The sequence below is a fragment of the Trachypithecus francoisi genome, unplaced genomic scaffold (assembly GCF_009764315.1).
Source record: "Trachypithecus francoisi isolate TF-2019V2 unplaced genomic scaffold, Tfra_2.0 Lachesis_group0, whole genome shotgun sequence".
In the NCBI taxonomy this organism is placed as follows: Eukaryota; Metazoa; Chordata; class Mammalia; order Primates; family Cercopithecidae; genus Trachypithecus; species Trachypithecus francoisi.
The window spans coordinates 161,542,773-161,567,647 of NW_022681453.1; the positions used below are offsets into that span (position 1 = coordinate 161,542,773).

The 24,875-nt window shown below is 38.3% G+C and overlaps 1 protein-coding gene across 2 annotated transcripts in view; it reads left to right on the top strand.

The window, feature by feature from the left end:
• ACAD11 (acyl-CoA dehydrogenase family member 11) overlaps positions 1–24,489 on the top strand; it is a 93,379-nt gene extending 68,890 nt beyond the window's left edge. Inside the window, exons 14-20 of one of the 2 annotated variants that reach the window (XM_033212664.1) lie at positions 1,753–1,819; positions 2,428–2,513; positions 4,968–5,039; positions 6,060–6,214; positions 21,056–21,172; positions 22,347–22,456; positions 23,515–24,489. In XM_033212664.1, the coding sequence (XP_033068555.1) occupies positions 1,753–1,819; positions 2,428–2,513; positions 4,968–5,039; positions 6,060–6,214; positions 21,056–21,172; positions 22,347–22,456; positions 23,515–23,629 (722 nt within the window). In that variant the 3' untranslated portion in view covers positions 23,630–24,489. The remainder of the gene's footprint in view (positions 1–1,752; positions 1,820–2,427; positions 2,514–4,967; positions 5,040–6,059; positions 6,215–21,055; positions 21,173–22,346; positions 22,457–23,514) is intronic. The other variant, XM_033212665.1, reaches the window with a different exon arrangement.
• Positions 24,490–24,875: the final 386 nt, after the last annotated feature.

Sequence of the window (24,875 nt, forward strand, 5' to 3'; positions counted from 1 at the left end):
TTCAATAAATTATTCCCTTTGTTCTTCTCTGTTTTCCCTTTATTTGACTCCTTTTACTCTGATGTTAGACTTCATGTTTTGGCTCTAAGAGTCTCTTACATTTTTGGCCATTCTCTTTAATATTGCAGGTTCTTTTTATATATTACAGATTCTTTGTTTTCTATTCACACTTAAGAGAAAAGAAAGGGTAGCTTGTTGAGGTTTTATCTGTTATTAACTTCTCCCCATCTTCTCCCCATAATATTTTGAAATAAATCTCAGACATCACATAATTTCCTTCGCAAATATTTTAGTATATATCTCTGTAAGGGCTTTTTAAAAAATATAACCACAATACCATTAGCACACCTAAAATTACTTAATATCATTACCTATCCAATAACTATTCACATTTCTAATTGCTTAATAATTATCATTAATACTTTTTATTTTGCTTGATTGAATTAGGATCTAAGTAAGGTCTAAAAATTGCTGTTGGTTGATATGCCTTTTAAGTCTCTCTCTTTTGTTCTTACAAGCTACTGCTCTTTCTTTTTTCTTTTTATTGCAATTTAATTGTTTTTTTTTTTTTTTTTTTTTTTTGAGACGGAGTCTGGCTGTCTCCCAGGCTGGAGTGCAGTGGCCGGATCTCAGCTCACTGCAAGCTCCGCCTCCCGGGTTTACGCCATTCTCCTGCCTCAGCCTCCCGAGTAGCTGGGACTACAGGCGCCCGCCACCTCGCCCGGCTAATTTTTTGTATCTTTTAGTAAAGACGGGGTTTCACCGTGTTAGCCAGGATGGTCTCGATCTCCTGACCTTGTGATCCGCCCGTCTCGGCCTCCCAAAGTGCTGGGATTACAGGCTTGAGCCACCGCGCCCGGCCGCAATTTAATTGTTGAAGAAATTGGATTAGTTGTCTTATAAATTTCCCACAGTCTGAATTTTACTGATTACATCCCTGCAGTGTCCTTTAATATGTTCCACGGAGTTTATCCTTTTAACTCCTGGAATTTTATAATATTATTCAACTATTTGACATAATTCCTAACATTTCTCATTAAATCTTTATATGATTTCAAATCTCCTCAAACCTCTTTTTATAATAAATGAGAAAAAAGAGTCCGATCATTTGTTTGAGACTTTGTACAGATGTGTTTAACTTAATCTGATCCAGTTCTGTGTGGCCTTGTAATTGAAAATCTAGTTAAATGGTAGTTTCTCCAAGGGACTAGATGCTTAGACTTACTAGTAAACATGAAAAGTATTTTTTGCAAAAAGACCCTTGTAGGCAATTGCTACCGACCCCTGAACTGTGATAAACTAAAATTTTGCATTAAAATGAGAAAATATTTTTAAAATTTTACCCTTAAGAAATTAATAAATGAGAACCAGGCTTATTGAAAGCAGGATCACAGCCTCATATATGTTGACATATAAAATATTACATTAGACATACAAAATTTCTCAGCTTTTTTAGCATGCTGATGTCTGAAATGGTGTATATGGGAGAGGTGTCAACTCTTTCATGCTGCTTTCACTTCTGGTTATTTTTGTGTAGCAGCTTTCATGGATGGAGTCCATTCTTGTCCTTGCCTAATCATTTTTCTTGGATGATATGTAGCGTTACAAAAGAATTATTATCTTAATGAATCAAGAATGTTCTTCCTCTTTGTTTTCTGCCATAGGTAAAATGGGAAGGATTAGAACCTTCAAGGTGAAATGTCAAACTAGAAATTTCCTTTTATAATCTGCTTGTGTTCCCTTTGGTTTTAGGAGCTGGGAATCCCAAGTGCAAAATCGCAATTGTTTTGGGAAAAACTCAAAATACTTCTGTCTCCAGGTAATTAAACAATTCTGATTGAGAAACTTGTGTAGGAATGAGTCAATCTTTCCTCCTATCTATGTAATTTACTTAAAATTCACTGTTTGGACTCACAAATCATAATATAAAATATGAGAGTAAATGTCATATATTTGTATTTCACAAGTATTTTCTAACAGGTGTATTTGGAAAACATTTTAGGGAGTATTGCTGAACATTCTTCACTGTGGAATTTTCAGTATTAGAAAGTTTGCTAAATTATCAAAGCTGTTTGGATTAAATTATCAGACCTAAATTTTTTCAGACCTGTGTAATGAAGTGATTAAATGTTTAGATCAAAGGCAATAGTCTTGAAATGTTTAATTATATAAGCTTCCAGTTACCATTGTTGAGCAGTGAGAAGCCTCAATCAAACAACTCATTTATTTTCAAATCATTGTTTCCGTTCCAGATCACAGCCTGCATCAGACTATGTTGGTGTACATCTTTTACACAGGTCCCATTCCAGTCATCACTGCTTGCATGATGACATGAAAACATCAAAAAGATAGTTGTGACTCTGCTTGTTACCGGTTTTGCTTTTCTTCTTTGCAAACTTTTTCTAACATGATTTGTCTTTTGACTAGACACAAACAGCACAGCATGATTCTTGTTCCCATGAACACACCTGGAGTAGAAATAATAAGGCCTTTGTCAGTTTTTGGCTACATAGGTAGGTATTCAATACATATGACCATGCATTAGCAAGCAGGAAAGCTAGAACATGCAGTAACATAGAAGGCAATAGTATTTTAATGCATGAAATAGATTCTTAGATATTCCTTTGTCTCTGACAACTGTCTTAATAAAATTGCTGGTGGAGTTCAGAGTAGAGCCAAATAGCTCATCATCACTCGCCATCAGAGAAATGCAAATCAAAACCACAATGAGATACCATCTCACACCAGTTAGAATGGCAATCATTAAGAAGTCAGGAAACAACAGGTGTTGGAGAGGATTGGAGAAATAGGAACACTTTTACACTGTTGGTGGGATTGTAAACTAGTTCAACCATTATGGAAAACAGTATGGCGATTCCTCAAGGATCTAGAACTAGATGTACCATATGACCCAGCCATCCCACTACTGGTATATACCCAAAGATTATAAATTACTCTACTACAAAGACACATGCACACGTATGTTTATTGCGGCACTATTCACAATAGCAAAGACTTGGAATCAACCCAAATGTCCATCTGTGACAGACTGGATTAAGAAAATGTGGCACATATACACCATGGAATACTATGCAGCCATAAAAAAGGATGAGTTTGCGTCCTTTGTAGGGACATGGATGCAGCTGGAATCCATCATTCTTAGCAAACTATCACAAGAAGAGAAAACCAAACACCGCATGTTCTCACTCATAGGTGGAACTGAACAATGAGATCACTTGGACTCGGGAAGGGGAACATCACACACTGGGGCCTATCATGGGGAGGGGGGAGGAGGGAGGGATTGCATTGGGGAGTTATACATGATATAAACGTCATGCACATGTACCCTAGAACTTAAAGTATAATAAAAATAAATAAATAAATAAATAAATAAATAAAAAAAGAAATAGTATAGCATTCTACCTCATTTTGTTTACTTTTTGGGAAAGGGAAGATTGTATTTAAGGAAGAGCAACTCTACTGGTCTTCTCTCTGTCATTCATAAAAATGGATTAATGCACAGATAATCCACAATAAAATTATTTTTGTCTCCAATTTTAGCCTTCTTAATCAACTTACAAGAACTGTTAAAAAGCAGTTTTTGACTTGAGGGCAAAACTCTTCCTTCCTCTGCCCTTGGGTGGGATTTCTAAGAAGCAAAGATCCATTTGTTTCCTGCCATCTACCGTGGCACATGTTCATTGTGACCAATAAATATTTGCTAAGATCACTCTCTTAGGAAGTATTTGCTTAGCCACCACGCCCAGCTAATTTTTGTATTTTTAGTAGAGATGGGGTTTCACCATGTTGGCCAGGCTGGTCTCGAATTCCTGACCTCAGGTAATCCACCCTCCTCAGCCTCCCAAAGTGCTGGGATTACAGGCATGAGCCACTGGGCCCGGCTCCTGGCTTTCTTTTTATCATTGAATATGACTAATGAATATGTTCAAGCAGCAGATATAAGACTTGTAGTTTTATAGAATCACTTATCAGTAAGATGCAGCTGTAGGGTGTACCACGGGGTAAGCATAGGTGGCAAGATGGGATGAACAAGCTTGCTGGAGAAAATTGCACGTAGGAAATTGTTGGGTTGCAGAGAAACAGCCTCAAAGATACCAAAAATGCATTTATAATATAGTTGAACTGCAGATAGTTTCCATTGCAGAGGCTACATTTGAATATTCAGTATGAAAATTTTACTAGCACCTCTCCAACTCCCTGTGTCGAAGGCCAAAAGAAATAGTGTGGAGAAGGCTGATTATTGTCTCTTCTGACAGGAAAAGAGAGTAGCGTTAGCATGAGATTATCTCTAGAACTTGGCGGGGAGAAGGGATAATGCAAAGATAAAATGTGAACGTGTTCCTGGCCTCAGTGATTCAAATGCCAGTGTTTTCAAGAGACGAACACACAGTGGAACAAGTGTAGACTGGTAGTAAACCTGCCTGAAGGTCCATTTTCTGTATCATCACTAATGCCAAGCCTGCTCTTTCCCCTCAAGCAGATCCTTCTCATCTTTAGGCGTTGGTTTCCACAATGATAAAATTAGAAACTTGGATTACGTTACTCATTTTTAATTTTTGAAACATTGAAACTTTTTTCCATGCAAATATTTTGGAACCCCATATGTAAAATATTTCAAAGAAGCAGCAATAATAAAACAAACAAAATACTCTGGCTGTAGCTATGGAGCCTAGTCTTCCTTTTTCCTAACTCTCTGAAATTGTACTTCAGAGAATGAATTAGAAAACGTCTGGATCAAAGAGTTTCTCTTCTTGAACAGTTGATGAGTTTTCTGGGCTGCTGGGTCCTTGGGGTTCAGGGCTGAGGCTTACTTTGGAATGTTCATGCCATATGGATCTTTGAAATCCTATTTTCTTCAAGTAATTGTATTTCAGCAGATTAAGTATATGTGACTCTTCTCTACTCAACTCCTTTTGCTCTTTAAAATTTTATTTTCTATTTTATAGATAATTTTCATGGAGGACATTTTGAGATCCATTTTAATCAAGTGCGAGTTCCTGCCACAAATCTAATACTAGGTGAGTTGAATTTGGAAATGATTCTTCAGTATTGTATATTAATACTTTCAGCTCTAAATCTGGAAAAGATAAGTCTTTCCAGATTTAGACCTGGAGTCTACCTTGATTTAGATATTAGGTTGGTGCAAAAGTAATTGCAGTTCAAAAACCACAGTAACTTTTGCACCAAGGTAATTGCGGTTTTTGGCAAAAGCCACAATTACTTTTGCACCAACCTAATACTTTCCCTTCTTGTTTACTCCATTTGTCAAGGGAAAGTTTTCTATTTGGTGGATTTTCTTACATGGAATGGTGAGGTTTTATTTAATTGTTGGATGTGGTTTTGTATATCACGTCAATTGAAAAGATAACTTAATATGAAAATTATACAATTCAGAGCAACACACTTTCTCCTAGAACATGATCTGTAGGCCTCTATTTGTTTTAAGAAAACCTCAGTACTTTATGAATTCAAGTCTTAGATATAAGTTAGAAGCATAAATAACTTCAAACACTGTATGCCATCCTCTTGCTTATTAGTATCCTATATCCCTTTCAAAGAACATCTAGAATACTACCTCTTCCAGGAATGTTTTGTGTTCATCCCATCCATTAACCAAGCCCCTGATACCTGCCAGGCCCTAAGGTTATAATGATGAAAAGAAAGTCTCTTCCTCCTTTGCCTTTCTTTGTTTCTCTCTATATCCCTTACCCTTGCCCACTCTTCTGGATTCTAAACTCCTAGTATAGGGACTATGCGTTATTCCAAATTTGTATCTATTGCAGCACTAATAAAATAGCTTATGCATAGTATATACTTAAGAGACAGTTCTTAAATTTGAAATGTTTAATGGTGGTGGTTTCAAAAACATAGAAATCAAAATTCCCATGAATTCATAGTGAACCTTATTATAGAACTGACTTCACCAGAAAGCCATTTTATTAAGGGCAGCTCATCACTTTCCCAGGATTTGTATAAATAACAAAAGGAATGGGCTAGGCCATTTTCACATTCCCGCTTTATTTCCCCTTTCTTCCCAGGTGAAGGTAGGGGATTTGAAATTTCCCAAGGCCGCCTTGGACCTGGCAGAATCCACCACTGTATGAGAACAGTAGGTTTGGCGGAACGTGCTTTGCAGATCATGTGTGAGCGAGCAACACAAAGGGTAGCCTTCAAGAAGAAGTTGTATGCACATGTAAGGATGATTACTTATTCGAATTTATTGTAGCCTGGTGCACTACACTAACATTGAACAAAAACATTACTTGTGGCAGAGAGACTTTCTCTACATGAACAGCGTGATCCTTTTCAATAAGGCGTATTTATGTCTGTATTTAAATATAGTCTGATGAGAGGTATGTATCTTTGTGAAAGATTAAATAGTTCTTAAAATGCTTTAACACCTCTGCACACAAGAGTGTAGACAGTTCCTTCAACTTTCTCAGATTCTTGTTCTCTAGAGAACTTGAACATTAGAGCTCCCTGTGGACATGAAGGAGCCGTCATAAGGAAGAAGGATTTGCATTGTCCTTTGGTTTCCTAGAAGGAATTAGGACACATAAGTGTAAAGATACAGGAAAACAACCCAAAACTCAGGGAAAGGAGAGACATGCTAATAAACATAAAAGTGGAATCAGCTTCTTCAGGAGGACTTGAGTTCTGCCACTGGAGAAACACAAGTAGAAATGGGACCAACATTTTGTGAGATATTCATGATTTTTTGAAATTTCATTATAAATTATATACTACTGAGTCTGTTGTTACAAATCACTGTAAACATAGTTACATGTGGGCCATATAATAAAAATTAGGAAATATGGCCAGGTGCAGTGGCTCACACCCGTAATCCCAGCACTTTGGGAGGCCAAGGTGGGTGGATTGTCTGAGCTCAGGAGTTTGAGACCAGCCTGGGCAACATGGTGAAACCCCGTCTCTACTAAAATACAAAAAAAAAAAAAAAAAATTACCCGGACATGGTGGCATGTGCCTGTACTCCCAGCTACTCGGGAGGCTGAGGCAGGAGTATTGCTTGAACCCGGGAGATGGAGGTTGCAGTGAACCAAGATCATGCCACTGCACTGCAGCCTGGCGACAGAGTGAGACTCTGCCTCCAGAAAAAGAAAAAAAAATTAGGAAATATGTATTGAGAGGAATTAGAAGGTATGATTTCAAACTTCCTTGAAAAGTCTTTTACAAAGAAGTAGGATATCCAAATCATCTCCCTTCTAAGTTTTAAGAAGTCAAGAAGAACTATTATTAAATGTTCACTCTTTATTTTTGCTAACAGTGTTATGTCAAATCTGTGGTGATGGAATTGTATTTGTGTTTGCTGCACATGTATATTTTAGTACGTCGGTCTCCTTGTACATTTTTGGCCATCCTATAAAATGTGCAGTATATTTTTTTACCTTAAATGTTTATAATCTATGTTTGCTTTTTGTAAAGTATTATTCAGCATGTATATGATTTATTTGTATAGGTTTTTGACTGAAAAGCTACAGCCGCTTTATGACACTACACCTGGGAATAATTTGTCGGGAGCCCTTTTAGTATGCAGCAAAGGCAAGGGTTCAGCTGTTGGGTGGGCACTGTGGGAGGAGGTGAGAATGTGTGACCTTCTGGGGCCATGGATATAGCCCCTGATGCTGTTGAAAAAGGATGAAGAGGTGCTCAGGGCACCAACCATTACTTCTTACCCTTTTGTCAAGCTTGCGTGCAAACCCTGGAGCGCAGGGTGAAGGGAGGTCACAGTAAAGTCGACAGACAAGCATCTCGAATGCACAAAAGCACTCTGTGCAAGTGCTCTTTCATGAGTGGTGTTTTAAAACTGCACTAGTACAAAATTTCCCTTCCACCTTTTAAAGTTAATGCTTCATGCAGAGCAAGCCTGGCTTTTTAACAAATATGCCTGTCTTCATTGGAAACTTCTCACATCTGGCACAAATAACATGATCTGGCAGAAGCAAAAAGATGTGTGAGCATGTCATAAGCAAACATCTGGGCCAGCTTTTTTATTTTAATTTGTGAAAGGAACATTTCATTTCTTTGAATTTGAAGGCTCCTTCCAGCTGCCTTCTAATTTACTCCAGGCTGTAACAAAAAATTCTCCATCCCAGTTCTGTCTCAGGAAATATATTTGGCATTTCCCTAGAGCACCTAGTTTCTACCCATTTAATGCTTTTCAGCAAATCTAGGGTCTATAGAAACCCTGCTGAGAATACCTCCTTTATTCTAAAGCTGAGAAGTAAATGTCTTTCAAGTCTGCTCATGAAGTTATAAAAGTTATAATTACCCTGTTTTACAGCCATCAAAAAATATTTATTCACCACCAGCAACTTGTTTGAAATTAATTCAGAGCCATGTTTCAACCTCTAGGGTAGTGCCATCCAAAAGAAATATATTGTGAACCTTAAATGTAATTTTAAATGTTCTAATAGCAACATTTTTAAAAAGTAAAAAGATGGAATTAATTTTAATAATATATTTTATTTAAACCAATATATCAAAAATACTATTTCAACATGAAAACAATATAAAAATTATTAATGAGATACTTTCTATTTTAACATTTGTTCTTCCATATGGGGTGCATATTTTATACTTATAGTACATCTCAGTTCAGACTAGGTATATTTCAAATGCTTATTAGCCACATATGGGTAGTGGCTATCATGTTGAACATCACTGCTTTAGGGAAACTCTAATCAAATATCCCCTGTTGAAGGGCAAACATGACCAGCATAAAAATGGCTAAGGTGTGCATGTTCTCACTCATAAGTGGAGAGTTGAACAATAAGAACACATGGACATGGGGAGGGCAACAACACACACGGGGGCCAGTTGGAGGGTCAGGGCGAGGAGAAGGAGAGCATTAGGACAAATAGCTAATGCATGCAGGGCTTACAACCTAGATGGCGTGTTGATAAATGTAGCAAACCACCATGGCACCTGCATACCTATGTAACCTACATGTTTTGCACTTGTATCCCGGAACTTAAAATAATAAAAAAGAAGAAAAGAAATGACAATAAAAGGATAATTAAATGTGAAAAAAATGGCTAAGGTGTAAGGAAGGGGCCCAGTTTCAATCTCCTGCATATGGCTAGCCAGTTATCCCAGCACCGTTTTTTGAATAAGGGCGTCCTTTCTCTGTTGCTTGTTCTTGTCACCTTGTCAATGATCAGATGGTTGTAGGTATGTGGCCCCATTTCTGGGCTCTCTGTTGTTACATTGGTCTATGTACCTGTTTTTGTAACAGTACCATGCTGTTTTAGTTACTGTAGCCTTGTAGTATAGTTTGAAGTCAAGTAGCATGATGGCTCCCGCTTTGTTCTTTTTGTTTAGGATTGCCTTGGCTATTTGGGCTCTTTCTTGGTTCCATATAAATTTTAAAATAGTTTTTCCTACTTCTGTGAAGAATGTCATTGGTAGCTTGATAGGAATAGCAGTGAATCTATAAATTGCCCCAGGCAGTATGGTCATTTTAATGATAGTGATTCTTCATATCCATGAGCATGGAATGTTTTTCCATTTGTTTATGTCATCTCTGATTTCTTTGAGCACTGTTTCATAGTTCTCCTTGTAGAGATTTTTTACCTCCCTGGTTAGCTCTATTCCTAGGTATTTTATTATTTTTGTGGCAATTGTGAATGGGATTGCATTCCCAATTTGGCTCTTGGGGAGTGCTAGTGATTTTTGTTTGTTGATTTTGTATCCTGAGACTTCACTGAAGTTGTTTATCAGCTTAAGAAGCTTTTGGGCTGAGACTGTGGGGTTTTCTAGATATAGAATCATGTGTTCTGCAAACAGGGATAGTTTGACTTTCTGTCTTCCTATTTTGATGCACTTGATTTATTTCTCTTGCCTGATTGGTCTGGCCAGGACTTCCAATACTGTATTGAATAGGAGTGGTGAGAGAGGGCATCCTTGTCTTGTACCAGTTTTTAAGGGGAATGCTTCCATTGTTTGCCCATTCAGTATGATGTTTGCTGTGGTTTTGTCATAGATGACTCTTATTATTTTGAGGCATGTTCCTCAAATACCTAGTTTATTGAGAGTTTTTAATAGAAAAGTTTAGCAGGGGTGTTGAATTTTATCGAAAGTCTTTTCTGCATCTATTGAGATGATCATGTGGTTTTTGTCTTTAGTTCTATGTGATGAATCAGATTTACTGATTTGCATATGTTGAACCAACCTTGTATCCCAAGGATAAAGCCTACTTGTTCATGGTGGATAAGCCTTTTGATGTGTTGCTGGATTCTGTTTTCCAGTATTTTGTTGAGGATCAAAGACTTAAATGTAAAACCCAAAACTATAAAAACCCTGGAAGACAACCTAGGCAATGCCATTCTGGACATAGGAATGGGCAAAGATTTCATTATGAAGACGCCAAAAGCCATTACAAAAAAAGCAAAAATTGACAAATGCTGTCTAATTAAACTAACGAGCTTCTGCACAGCAAAAGAAACTATCAACAGAGTAAATAGACAACCTACAGAATTGGAGAAAATTTAACAAACTATTTGCATCTGACAAAAGTCTAACATCCAACATGTATAAGGAACTTAAACAAATTTTTTAAAAAAGCATTAAAAAGTAGGCCAAAGACATGAACAGACACTTTTCAAAAGAAGACAGACATGTGGCCAATAAGCATATGAAAAAAAGCTAAAAATCACTGATCATTAGAGAAATGCAAATCAAAACCACAATGAGATACTATCTAACACTAGTTAGAATGACTGTTATTAAAAAGTCAAAAAATAGGCCGGGCGCGGTGGCTCAAGCCTGTAATCCCAGCACTGTGGGAGGCCGAGACGGGCGAATCACGAGGTCAGGAGATCGAGACCATCCTGGCTAACACGGTGAAACCCCGTCTCTACTAAAAAATACAAAAAACTAGCCGGGCGAGGTGGCGGGCGCCTATAGTCCCAGCTACTCGGGAGGCTGAGGCAGGAGAATGGCGGGAACCCGGGAGGCGGAGCTTGCAGTGAGCTGAGATCCGGCCACTGCACTCCAGCCCGGGCGACAGAGCAAGACTCCGTCTCAAAAAAAAAAAAAAAAAAAAAAAAAAAAAAAAAGTCAAAAAATAACAGATGCTAGTGAGGTTGTGGAGAAAAAGGAAGGCTTATACACTCTTGGTAGGAGTTCAACCATTGTGGAAAACAGTGTGAGGATTCCTCAAAGAACTTAAAACAGAAATACCATTTGACCCAGCAATCCCATTACTGGATATATAAGTGAAGGTATATAAGTCGTTCTATGTTCTACTATAAAGACACATGCATGCATATGTTCAGTACAGCATTATTCATAATAGTGAAGACGTGGAATAAATCTAAATGCCCATCAATGATAGACTGGATAAAGAAAATGTGGTATATAAATACCATGAAACATGATGCAGCCATAAAAAGAATAAGTTGATTTCTTTTGTGGGAACATGGATAGAGCTGGAGGTCATTATCCATTATCTTTAGCAAACTAACGCAGGAACAGAAAACTAAATACCACGTTTTGTCACTTATAAGTGGGAGCTAAATGAGAACACATGGACACATAAAGGGAAATAACAGACATGGTGGCCTACCAGAGGGTGGAAGGTGGGAGGAGGGAAAGGGTCAGGAAAAATAGCTAATGGGTACTAGGATTAATACCTGAGTGACGAAATAAAAAATCTGTACAATAAACCCCCATGACATGAGTTTATCTATATAACAAACTTGCACGTGTATCCCTGAATTTAAAAGAAAAGTTAGAAAATAAAAAATAAAAAATATATGATTACCATCAGAAAAAAATAAAATAAAATGTAAATATAATCTGGAAAACACAGGTATGGAAGGTTAATATGGCTTGAATCAAAGCACTGTAATTGTCTGCTGGTTTAAGTCATCTTAATGAACGTTTTTCTTCAGTGTAAACACCAATTCTGTATTTAGAATTGGAAACCAATTCTGTGTTTAGCTTAACAATAACCCGCGACACTCAGACCAACTCAGTTCTGTGTTTAGAACTGGAAACCAAAAAACTCATTAGAGCTCGCCGGATGCATTTTGTATGCTCCCTGGGTTTCATTGAGGAATTCTGAATGTTTGGTTGCCTGTGAGACTTACGGTGAGGCTTGATTTTAATGTTTTTCCACTTACCTCCCTGCTTCTCTTACAAGTTCTGACAAATTGGGAAAACTCAGAGAATGTTTTCTAAGCTAAACAAGAAGCAAGTACCATTTTTAAATTCAACTTTTCATTTTGAGATAATTACAGTTTCACATACAGGTATAAGAACATATAGATCTCTTGAATCCTTTGCCCAGTTTCCCCAATGGTAACCTCTTGCAAAACTAGAATACAGTATCAGGACCAAGATGTTGCCATGAATATAGTCAGAATACAGAGCATTCCATTTGCTGCAAGGATCTTTCATGGTGCCCTTTTATAGCCACATTTAGTTTGCTTCCACCCCAGCCTTCTCATTAACTCCTGGCAACCACTAATCTGTTCTTCATTTTACAATTTTGTCATTCCAAGAATGGAATCATACAGTATGAAAACATTTGACACTGGCTGTTTTCACTCAACATAATTTCTCGGAGATTTATCTAGGTTGTGTTTATCAGTGGTTGGTTCATTTTTATTGTTCAGTAGTATTTCTTAGTCTGGATATACTACAGTTTGTTTAACTGTTTGTCTGTTGAGGGACATCTGGGTTGTTTCCAGGTCTGGACTATTGCAAATAAAGTTGCTGTAAACATTTGTGTAGGCTTTTGTGTAAATATAAGTTTTCGTTTCTCAGAGATAAATGCCCACGAGTGCAATTACTGTGTCATGTGGTAGTTGCATGTTTAGTTTTTTTGGAAACTGCTAAACCTTTCTATTTTTTATTCTCACCAACTGAGTATGAGTGATTCAGTTTCTCCACATCCCCTCCAGCATATGGTGGTGTTACTACTTTTTAATTTTAGCCATTCTGATGGGTTTGTGGTTTTAAAACCACCCATTGTGGCTTTAATCTCAGTTGCCCTGTGGGTGAATCATGTTGAGCATCTTTTCATGTACTCATTTGCCATCTTGCATCCTCTTTGGTTCATGTCCTGTGTCCATGTCCTAGATCACTTTTTTTACTATTGAATTTTGAGAGTTCTTTCTAGATTCTAGATACTATCCTGTCAGATATGTGGTTTGTAAATATTTTCTCCTACTCTGTATCTTGTCTTTTCATCCTCTTAACCAGGTCGTTCACAGAACAAAAGTGTTTAATTTTAATGAACTCTAATTTGTCAATTTTTGCTTTTATGGGTCATGCTTTTGGTGTCAAGTCTAATAACTCTGCCTAATCCTATATTCTGAAGATTTTCTCCTATAATGTGTCTCTAAAAGTTTCACATTTTACATTTGTGTCTGCTTACATTTTGAGTTAATTTTTGTATGAAACTTAGGTCAAGGTTCTTTTTTTTTTTTTTGCCTGTGGATGTCTAAGTGCTTCAGCAACATTTTTTAAAGGCTATCTTTCCTCCATTGAACTGTTTTCATGCTTTTCTCAAAAATCAGTCAGACATTATTTGTGTGGGTTTATATGTGGGCTGTCTCTTCTGTCCTAATTAGCTATGTGTCAGTCTCTCTGCCAACACCACACAGTCTTGATTACTGTGGTTACATAATTAATCTTCAAATAAGCTAGACTGATTCCTCTCAGTTTAGACTTCTCTTTCAAAATGTTTCAGCTCTTCTGGTTCCTTTGCCTTTGCATATAATTTAAAAATAATCTTGTCTATATCTGCAAACATTGAGAAAAATTGATATCTTTACTATGTAGAGTTTTCTGTTCTGTGAACCTGGTATATCTCTCCGTTTATTTAGCTTTTCCTTGGTTTCTTTCATCATCTACACACATCGTCTCATCTGTGTGTAGTTTTCAGCATACAAGTCCTATACATAAGTATTTCAGTTTTGAGCAATTATAATAAGTATTGTGTTTTTAACTTCAGGGTCTATTACTAGTATATAGAAGTTTAGTTTTTTGTTTTGTTTTGTTTTTGAGCTGAAGTTTCACTGTTGTTGCCTAGGCTGGAGTGCAATGGCATGATCTCGGCTCACTGCAGCCTCCGCCTCCCAGGTTCAAGTGATTCTCTGGCCTCAGCCTCCCAAGTAGCTAGGATTCAGGTGCCTGCCACCACACCTGGCTAATTTTTTTGTCTTTTTAGTAGAGACAGGGTTTCACCATGTTGTATGTTTATCTCATACCCTGTGGCCTCGCTGAACTCACTTATTAGTTCTAGGAGTTTTTTGTAGATTGCTTGGAATTTTACATAGATAATCATGTCATCTGTAAATAAGGAACAGTTTTCTTTATTCTTTTCTGATATACATGCTTTTTGTCTCCTTCCTTTGTCTTACTGCACTGGCTAGAACTTCTAGTACTATGTTGAATAAGAGAGGTGAGAACTGACATTCTTACCTTGTTCTCTGTCTTAGGGGAATATTAGGTATAATGTTAGCTATAGCATTTTTGTAGATGTCCTGTTGTGGATGCCACCACGCCTGGCCCTATATCATTATATTTGATGTATATTTCTTCTAAATGACATATAGTTGGGTCATATTTTTAATCCACTTTATCAATCTTTGTCTTTATAATTACTGATATGTTAGGGCTTAAATCAGATATTTTATTTTTGTTTTCTGTTTGTTCTCTCTGGTTATTGCTTTTCTGTTTTCCTTTTCCTGCATTCCTGTGGGTTAATTTAACATTTTTAGCACTTCATTTTGATTTATTTATAATATTTCTCGAGTGTATCTTTTTGTATAGCTCTTTTGGTGGCTGTTCTAGGTATTACATATACATGTTTATTTATCTATCTAGTTACCTTTCTCTCTAGATCTTATTAAAGTCTATTGGTGTCATCATTTTACCAGTTTGAGTCAAGTATAGACATTTTACCTTCCTTTAAGTTCCTTTTACTCTCCCATTTATAATACAGTTGTCTTGGGTCTGGCACAGTAGTTCATGCCTGTAATCCCACACTTTGGGAGGCTATGACGGGTGGATCACTTGAGATCAGGAGTTCGAGACCAGCCTGGCCAACATGGCGAAACCCCGTCTCTACTAAAAACACAAAACTTAGCCGGGCGTGGTGGCGTGTACCTGTAACCCCAGCTGTTCGGGAGGCTGAAGCACAAGAATTGCTTGAACCCAGGAGGCAGAGGTTGCAGTGAGCTGAGATCACCCCACTGCACTCCAGCCTCGTAGATAGAGTAAGACTCTGTCTCTAAATAAATAAACAATATAATTGTCTTAATTATTTTCTCTAAATACATTTAGAGTAACATCAGGGTTATAATTTTTGCCTCCACTGTCAAATATACTTTAGAAAATTTTAGAGAAGAAAGCAAACGAATTTTGTTAGCCATATTTTTGCTTATTGTGTTCTTTCTTTCCTGATTTTCCAAGGTTTCTTCTTTTATCTTTTCCTTTCCATTTAGAGAACTTCCTTTAACCTTTCTTTTAGAGTCTAAAAGTGACAAATTCTGTTTTGCTTCATCTAAGAATGTCTTATTTCTTCTTTATTCCTGAAAGATATCCCCACTGGATATAAGTTTCTTTTCTTTCAGCATTAGAAAAATATTGTGCTACTTCCTTCTGACATATATATCTCCCTGCTGTAGATAAGATGTCATTTTTCTCTGGTGCTTTCAAGATGTTTTTATCTCTATTTTTCCAGAAATTTAATTATGATGTTTGTTGGTATGGATTTCTGGGATTTATGCTGCTTGGGATTCACCCCAGTTCCTTGAATCTTCAGGTTTAGGTCTCTTGCCAAATTTGGGATGTTTTCAGCCATTGTTTCTTCAAGTACTTTTTCAGCCTTACTGTTTCTCTTCTTCCTGGAATCTGGTGATGTGAATGGTAGATCTTTTGTTGTAATTCCACAGGTTCCTATGATGCTGTTCTTCTTCTTCTTTTTTTTCTTTTCCAGTTTGTTTTCTCTCTGTGGTTTAGGTTGGGCTGTTTCTATTGTCCTATCTTCCAGTTCACTGATTTTTTTCCTCTGTCCCCTCTATTCTGCTGTGGAACCCATCCACTGAGCTTTTTATTTGAACTGTTATGTTTTTTACTTATAAAATACCCATTTGGTTCTTCTTTACATCTTCTATTTCTTTGCTGAGGCTTTCAATTTTTTTAATTGCTTCAGTTGTGTTTGTAACTGCTCACTGAAGCATTTTTATCATGGCTGCTTTAAAATTTTGTCAACAATTCTAACATCTCTGTTATCTGGGTGTGTTAGTCCATTTTATAGTGCTATAAAGGAATACCTGAGACTGGGTAATTTATAAAGAAAAGAGGTTTTGTTTGACCCATGGTTCTGCAGGCTGTACAAGTCTAGTGCCAATATCTATTTCTGGGCAGGCCTCAGGAAGCTTACAATCATGGTGGAAGGTAAAGAGGGAGCCAGCACATCACGTGACAAGAGAGGGAACAAGAGAGATAAGGGAGGACGTCCCAGACTCTCTTAAACAATCAGATCTTTTGTGAACTCATTACTGAAGAGAAGGCATCAAACCATGTATGAGGGATATTCCCCCATGACCCTCCCACTAAGTTCCACCTTCATGTTTCAATATGTGATTTGGAGGAGACAAGCATCCAAACGATATCACTGTGTCTCTTGATTTTTTAAAAATTCATTTTGAATTGCTCCAGGTTTTTGGTATTATGGGTGATTTTTAAAATTGAAACCTGAATAGTTTTATATTGTGAGACTCTGGACCTTTTTAAAGCTGCTATTTTAATTAGCCTTCTTTGACACCTGAGTTCAGTCAGAGAAAGGAGTGGCATCACCTCACTACTGCTAGGCAGAGAGAGAAGTACAGGTTTCCCTCCCAGCTTCCATCAGTATCTGAAGAGGATGATGCCCTCATACTGCCAGGCGGGATGAAGGTCCGGGCATCCCATTTGGACGGCACTAACACTTCATAAGATGGGTCAGGGGGACTTACTACTGGCCAGTGGGGAGGAAAGCCTCAGGTTTTTACTTGGCACTGTCTGATACCTTCCTGGGAGGGGTATTGGGGCACCTCATTACAGTGCTTACCAGGGTGGAAGCCTGTGCTCCCCATCCTGTCTTTGCTGGTGTGAGGAGGGGTGGGGGCCAGTGTTTTTTCTGTGGTGTTTGGCTGGAGTAAGGTGGTTATTCTCTAAAAGATTTTTGACTTGCTAGGCTGCCCCTTTGCTGATCCTTTGGTTAGAGAGATTATGCTTTTGTTGGGGTGCTTTATGTTTTTGTTTTGTTTTGGTCTGTGCTCACTGACATTTCCAGGTTACTAGATTCTTCAGCTGCTGGGAAGAATCTCAGCAGCTGAGATATATGAGGCAAAAAGAAAACCTCCGAAACACACCACTAGGTTATTATTTTGGACCTGAAGACTACTTTTTCTCTACCTTTCAGAGTCTTCTTAAGTTTGTTTTATAGATAATGCCCAGGGTTATTAGTTGTACTTAACAGAAGGAATAGGGAAAAATATATCGATTCCATCCTTGTTAGAAGCAGAGGATATCAGACATACTGATTTTCTTAGTCTGATTTTCGTAGGCTGTCTGTAAGCCACAATGCAGAGCTCTCTGGGAAAACATGGATTGGAGAATGGGGCCTGGAGCCAAGGCGGAAGCAGAGTCTCCTCCATTCCAGATCTAGGACTTGGGACCCACACGCTCTAGTATGTGTACAAAACACATAAAGTTAACAATTTAGATGAAGTAGACCAATTCCTCAAATCCCACAAACTATCAAAACTCACTGAAGATGAAATAGACAACCTGAATAGTTCTACAACTATTGTTATAAATTGAATTCAAAGTTAAAAAGCTCCTGAAAAAAAGAAATCTTCAGGCCCAGATGGTATTACTGGTAAATTCTACTAAACAGAGAAGAAATAACACCAGTTTTACATATCTCTTCCAGAAATAGAGAAGGAGGAAACACACGTCAACTCATTTTATGAGGCCAGAATTATCCTAATCCAAAACCAGACAAGAACAAATCATAGACCAATATAGATGCAAAAACCACCAGCAAAGTATTACCAAATAAAGTCTAGCAGTATGTAAAAATAATCATACAGCATAGTCAAGTAGGGTTTATCCCACAAATGCAAGCCTGATTCATATCTATAACTTGATAATTTAAAATAAATTATTATAATCTGCCAAACTAACAGTGAAAAGTGCATGAACATTAAAAAATCACATCATCATATCAATTGATGCTTTGGCATTTTTGACAAAATTCAGCATCTGTTTATGATAGGAACTCCCAGCAAACTGGGAATACAAAGGAATTTACTCAACTTTATAGAGAGTATTTTTTAAAATCTAACATCACACTTGATGATAAAAGACTAAATGCTTTTCCCCCAAAACTGGGAATGAGGCAAGAATGTTCACTCTCACTATTCCAATTTATGATCATAGAAGAATTCCTAGCCAGTGCAGTAAAACAAGAGAAAAAAAGAGCATGTAGTTGGGGAAAAAAGAAGTAAAACTGGGCCTGCTTGTAGATGACAATGTGAGTGTATGCAAAATCCTAAGGAACACATCAAACAAAACGAAACAACCCTCCCAGAACTAATAAGTGAGTTTAGCAAAGTTACAGGATACAGGGTCCATACATAACAATTTTAGTTTTATATACAAGCAGTGAACAACGGGGAACTGGAAGTTTTAAAATACCATTTACAATAGTGTTTTGTTTTTAAGTACTACTCTATCAAAACACGTACAATATCCACATGCACTAAAAGGGATAAAATAAATCAAAGGAGACCTAAGTAAATATGTAGATTAGAAGACTAACAGATTAAAGATGTTAACCATCCTCAAACTGATCTGCAGACTTAAGGCGGTTCCAAACACAATCCCAAAAGGATGTTTTTATAGATAAAGACAGGCTGATCCTAAAATTTATATGGAAATACAAAAAAAACTAAAGTAGCCAAAAGAATTTGAAAAAGAAGAAAGCTCAGTGAATCACACTACCCAATCTTAAGACTTACTCTAAGCTACAGTAATCAGTAAGCAAAAGACATGTAGATCTTTGGAGCATAAGAGAGAGTCCAGAAATAGATTCATAGAAATATAGGCCAATTGATTTTTTATATAGGTGCAAAGGCAGTTCAATGGAGAAAGTTACATCTTTACAGTGAATAGTGTTGCAGCAATTGGACATACATAGGTAAAAGAGTGACCCTTGATCTAAACCACACACCTCACACAAAGTTTTAACTCTAAATGGATCATAGATCCAAATGTAAAAGGTACAACTGTAAACTTTTAGAAGAAAACGTAGTGGAAAGATCATTTTCCGGGATTAGGTAAAATGTTCCTAAACATGCACCAAAAGCAAGACCCATAAAAGAAAGAATTGACAAATTGCTCATATGGCAAATGACTAGTGTCCTGGATATATAAAGGACTCTCTAAATCAAATAGTAAAAAAACAACCCAATTAAAAAATGGACAAAAGACTTTAACAGACATGTCACCAAAGAGGTATAGAGATGGCAAATCAGTACATTGAAGGGATTCATAGCAATAGCCATTACAGAAATGCAAATTAAAACCGTGATATCTCTGCACACTGTTAAAATGACTACAATAAAATATGATACTAAGTGCTGATCGTTTGTGGAGCAACTGGGACTCTCATACACTGCTAGTAGGAATGCAAAATGTACAACCACTCTAGAAAATTGTCAGTTTCTTAATAAATATTTACCACTGACCCAACAATTCTACTCCTGCTATCTACTTTAAAAAATGACAACATGTCCACACAAAAACCCATATACAAATGCACAGAAGCTCTATGAATAATCTCGCAATGGCTCACGCCTGTGATCTCAGCACTTGGGGAGGTCGAGGCGGGCAGATCACAAAGTCAGGAGTTCGAGACCAGCCTGGCCAATATGGTGAAACCCTGCCTCTACTAAAAATACAAAAATTAGCCAGGCATGGTGACGGGTGCCTGTAGTCCCAGCTACTCAGAGGCTGAGGCAGGAGAATCACTTGAATCCAGGAAGCGGAGATTGCAGTGATCTGAGATCGTGCTACTGCACTCCAGCCTGGGTGACAGAGCCAGAGTCTGTCTCAAAGAATAAATAAATAAAATTTAAAAATTGGCAACAACTGAAATGTCCTTCAACAGGCAAATAGATAAACAAACTGGTACATACTTACAATGGAATACTACTCAGATACTACTCAGCAATAAAAAGGAATGAACAGTCGATACACAGAACAATTTAGATGAAGCTCAAAGGCATTAAACTGAATGAAAGAAGTTAGTCTTAAAACAACACATGCTGTATGATTCTATTTATATGACATTCTGGAAAAGGCAAAACTATAGTGATGGAGAACCTATTAATGGTTGCCAGAGGTTAGGAGTGGGAGGAGGCTGTGACTAAAAAGGGGCAGCACCAGGGAGTTCTGTGGGAGATGGAACTATTCTGTGTTCTTGACTGTGGTTATTCCAATCTATACATGTATTATAATTCAACTGTCCACCAAATGAAAGGTCATTTTAAATAAATAACACTGACAGCACAGCAGATTGCTGCTGAACTGTCCCCACACTGAAATTGTCCTGAGAATTTTCTAGTTTACCTATAAGCAGCTTCACTACCATACATTTAGCCACGCTTCCATGACAGCAGGCAATTAGCATTCAGGAGGGCCTTTGAGTGGTTTGGCAGTAAGGCAGTTGCTTAGTTCAGCCATCTTTACCTTAGACATTAAGATATCCAAAATAAATGATTTTTCTGGGAAAATAAAACGTCTTTCTGAAATATTTCAATTTTAACTGTAGCATTCCACAGGTATGTGGTTAGGCTGGTGTGTATCAAATGAATTAACTCTTCCATTTAAAAATACTTAGAGTAAAGCTTGTGAACAATCTCTGGCTGAGAGAGTGTTTTCACCAAACTATAAGACTGTTACAGCTTAGCTCCTCCTTCATTTGGTGCCTTTTGCTCCCCTATAGGAGGTTGTGGCTCACCGGATTGCTGAAAGCCGCATTGCCATTGAGAAGATCCGCTTGTTGACTCTGAAAGCCGCTCACAGCATTGACACTCTGGGCAGTGCTGGCGCTAAGAAGGAGGTGAGGCTACCTTCTCCCCTTGGACCACCAACTGCTGAGCCTTCTCCAGTTCTCTCCACCTGTTGGACGTTTCAGTTTTCATGGCATCTTGATGGCACTCAGAATATTGGAAGCCCCCATGTGATTTTGGATTATAAATTATAAATGCCTGTCACTTGCTAGTCTCCTAGCAAGTGCTTTAGGGAATGATTTTCGGGAGGGAGAGTATCTTCAGCATTCTTAAGATACAGCAACAAAGAGTGGGGGAAATCATAGGTTTTACACAGCCCTGGAACTGCACCCACTCTGCCACTTTCTGCTAGCCTTGTGATCACAGGTAAAGTACTTAACCTTTCTGCCTAAGGCCTAGGGTTCTTGTGAAGAGTAACCAAGATGATATACATAGAATGTGCAGCAGCCACCCACAGTGGCTCTGGCCTGTAATCCCAGCTACTTGGGAGGTGGAGGTGGGAGAATTGTTTGAGGCCAGGGATTCGAGACCAGCCTGGGCAACATAGTGAGACCCTGTCTCTTAAAAAAAAAAAAAAATAGCCGACATAGTAACATGTGCCTGTAGTCCCAGGGAGGCTGAGGCAGGAGGATAGCTTGAGCCCAGGATTCTGAGGCATGAGTAGTGAGCTATGATCACGCCTGTGAATAGCCACTCCACTCTATTCTGGGTGACAGAGTGAGAGCCTGTCTCAAATAACAAAACAAAAAAATGCACAGCATGATACTGCTACATGGTAAATGTTTCATGGAAGAGACCTCCCATCCTCTGCTTTCTTATGTTTCTGGCTTATATGAAATAAAGACATAATCATTTAATTCTAAAAGCCCATAAAACTGCTAAAAGAAAACTGATTAGTGGCACAAAGGCCCTTGGACGATATTTATGATCCCTAAGGTAATGAGTGTGATTTATCAGCTGCCTGAAATCCTTTTGGAAACAAGGCAAGTTAGAAATAAATGGATAAAATGTGATTTGGAAGAGGTGTCTCTTTCCAGAGGGTCTGTATTGACTGAAATACGGCCATTAACTGCATTGCAGCAGGATCTCTTTGTTGGCTTTTGTTAAAGATCCTGTTTGAGTGGTGACTTGGGTGTGGGAAAGTTCCCTTGTTTCATTTCCCAGTTTTGCCACATTGTGTATAGTCTAAGAAAAAAGCATTCTTTTCATATCTTGCTTATGTAGATTGCAATGATCAAAGTGGCTGCCCCACGGGCTGTCTGCGAAATCGTTGACTGGGCCATCCAGGTGTGCGGAGGTGCTGGTCTTTCCCAGGATTACCCTCTGGCCAACATGTGAGTAGATGTCATTTAAGAATCGTCTACGGCCGGGCGTGGTGGTTCAAGCCTGTAATCCCAGCACTTTGGGAGGCTGAGACGGGCGGATCACGACGTCAGGAGATCGAGACCATCCTGGCTAACACAGTGAAACCCCGTATCTACTAAAAATACAAAAAACTAGCAGGGTGAGGTGGCGGGCACCTGTAGTCCCAGCTACTCCGGAGGCTGAGGCAGGAGAATGGCGTAAACCCGGAAGGCGGAGCTTGCAGTGAGCTGAAATCCGGCCACTGCACTCCAGCCCGGGCGACAGAGCAAGACTCTGTCTCAAAAAAAAAAAAATAATAATAATTGTCTACATTTGATAGGCATGGAGGTAAAAAATCTATAGATGCCTTGACATGAATTGCTTACATTTAGTTTCAGTGTAATTAAAGGCTAAATGAAGTGATATACATACTTTAATATAGAGCTCAACGCCAAGAAATAGTTGCTCTTATTATTACAATAATCGTTTCATTCAATTATGTTAATTTTTACACTGAGGTGACCCACCGAGGATTCCTGGGCCATAGACACAGCATGGGGTTTCGCTGAATTTATAGCGGTACATGTCAGTGACTATCTAATATCTAGATCCTGATTACTGGGAGGCAGGAACATTCTCCATTCCCCATCTGTCTATCTCCATACATAATTACAGCGTCTCCTTCTCTATCACACTGGACATAGAGCCTCATCCTTCATCAATTTTTACCCTTAAGAAAGAACTAAATATAAAGTATCATACCATTCACTGCCTGTTCTAAGTTCTAGCAACATCTAGCAAACTATAGGAAACCAGGAATGAGATGAACTCCACTGTACTTTGCCATTTAACTTTCCGAAGTTGGGAACTTTAAGATGGCATTGCAGAAGCCCTTTAGCTTATTTTCCTGGTACTCTTTTTCTTACCATGACCTTGGTGGGATTTAAGAATTAATATAGTTTTGTTTTACAATCAGAGTGACTGACGTCAAAGTACCATGTTCCTCTTCCATAACTCCCTGTGATCCCTGGTTCTTTTGCTTTTTCAGGTATGCTGTAACCCGAAGTTTGCGTTTAGCAGATGGACCTGACGAAGTTCACCTTTCAGCAATCGCAACAATGGAGCTGCAGGACCAAGCCAAAAAGCTGACAGCCAAGATGTAAGGAGAGTGGCACTGCCACATCCCACCGGCAGAAACTCTCCTTCATACAAACTTCATTGGCGCCAACATTTGAATCTCATATTTTTGTAGCAGTTTGAGCACAGGGTTAATTATTCACTTGTGGTAAAGATTATAGCATCTATTTTGATCAGTGGGTTTTATTATTTCAAGGGTCACACAGGGTTGAGTTCAATAAGAAATGCTGTAGCTGTTGTCATTCAATCTAGTGCCTTCTTGAGGCCAGGAGTTTGGGACCAGCCTGGGCAACACAGTGAGACCCCCATCTCTACAAAAAAATTTAAAAATGAGCCAAGTGTGGTGGCACATGCTTGTAGTCCTAGCTACTTGGGAGGCTGAGGCAGGAAGATTGCTTGAGTCTAGCAGTTTGAGGTTACAGGAGCTGTGATCATGACATGGCCTCCAGCCTGGGTGACCGAGTGAGACTCTTTCTAAAAATAAAAACAAATAAAAAATAAATTTCTTCTTGGGGAGGGGTGGAGGTGGGGAGCAAGAATTTGACCTGGGCTCTGATCCCTTGTGTGTTGTGGGCCTCTTTAACATTTGCCACTTTGCCTTAACCTCACTGTACCTCACTTTACTTTGCATGCATTGGTGTTAATATTTTAATCTTAGAAGACCCTGACCCACTGAGGGTTTGTTGTGAGAGTCCCTGAAGCCATGTAGAAGCACCTTGAAATCTGTGAAACCACAATAAAGTACTTTATAAAAAGGTATCCTTATTTGAAGTGGACAGATCTTATAACTCAAACTATTTAACCTTATGGTTAATTTTAAAAGTTGTGATTTAGAAGGCAGGATTGTTTTTGAACATTAGGAAATAAAGGCTATATCTGGTCCTTACAGTTTTGTAATTTGTTTCTCTGTCTGAGGAAAGCTGGCTGGATTGGTTGGTGATTTGTTTTAGTTAATCTATTGTCATGTATCTGGCCATCCCTAAGGCAAGTCACTCCATGTGATCTATGCTTACCTCTCTCCCTTCCCTGAATGTAGTCAGATAAAATTATGTTAAAAAGAGCACCAAGGATTGTTTTGAAAAGGAAAAAAGTCTCCAAAGGATAAAGTGAGAAGATCAATTTCAGGATCAGGGCCCCAGTCCTGGTGGGAGAATGGACCAAAGGCAAACTCCTCAGCATTGTGACCATTTCTAGGGCTCTGTTTGTCACTGGGAGTCACTAGGCAGCCGTTCATCTGGGACAGTCTGCCAGGTTTGCCATATGTTTGAAACC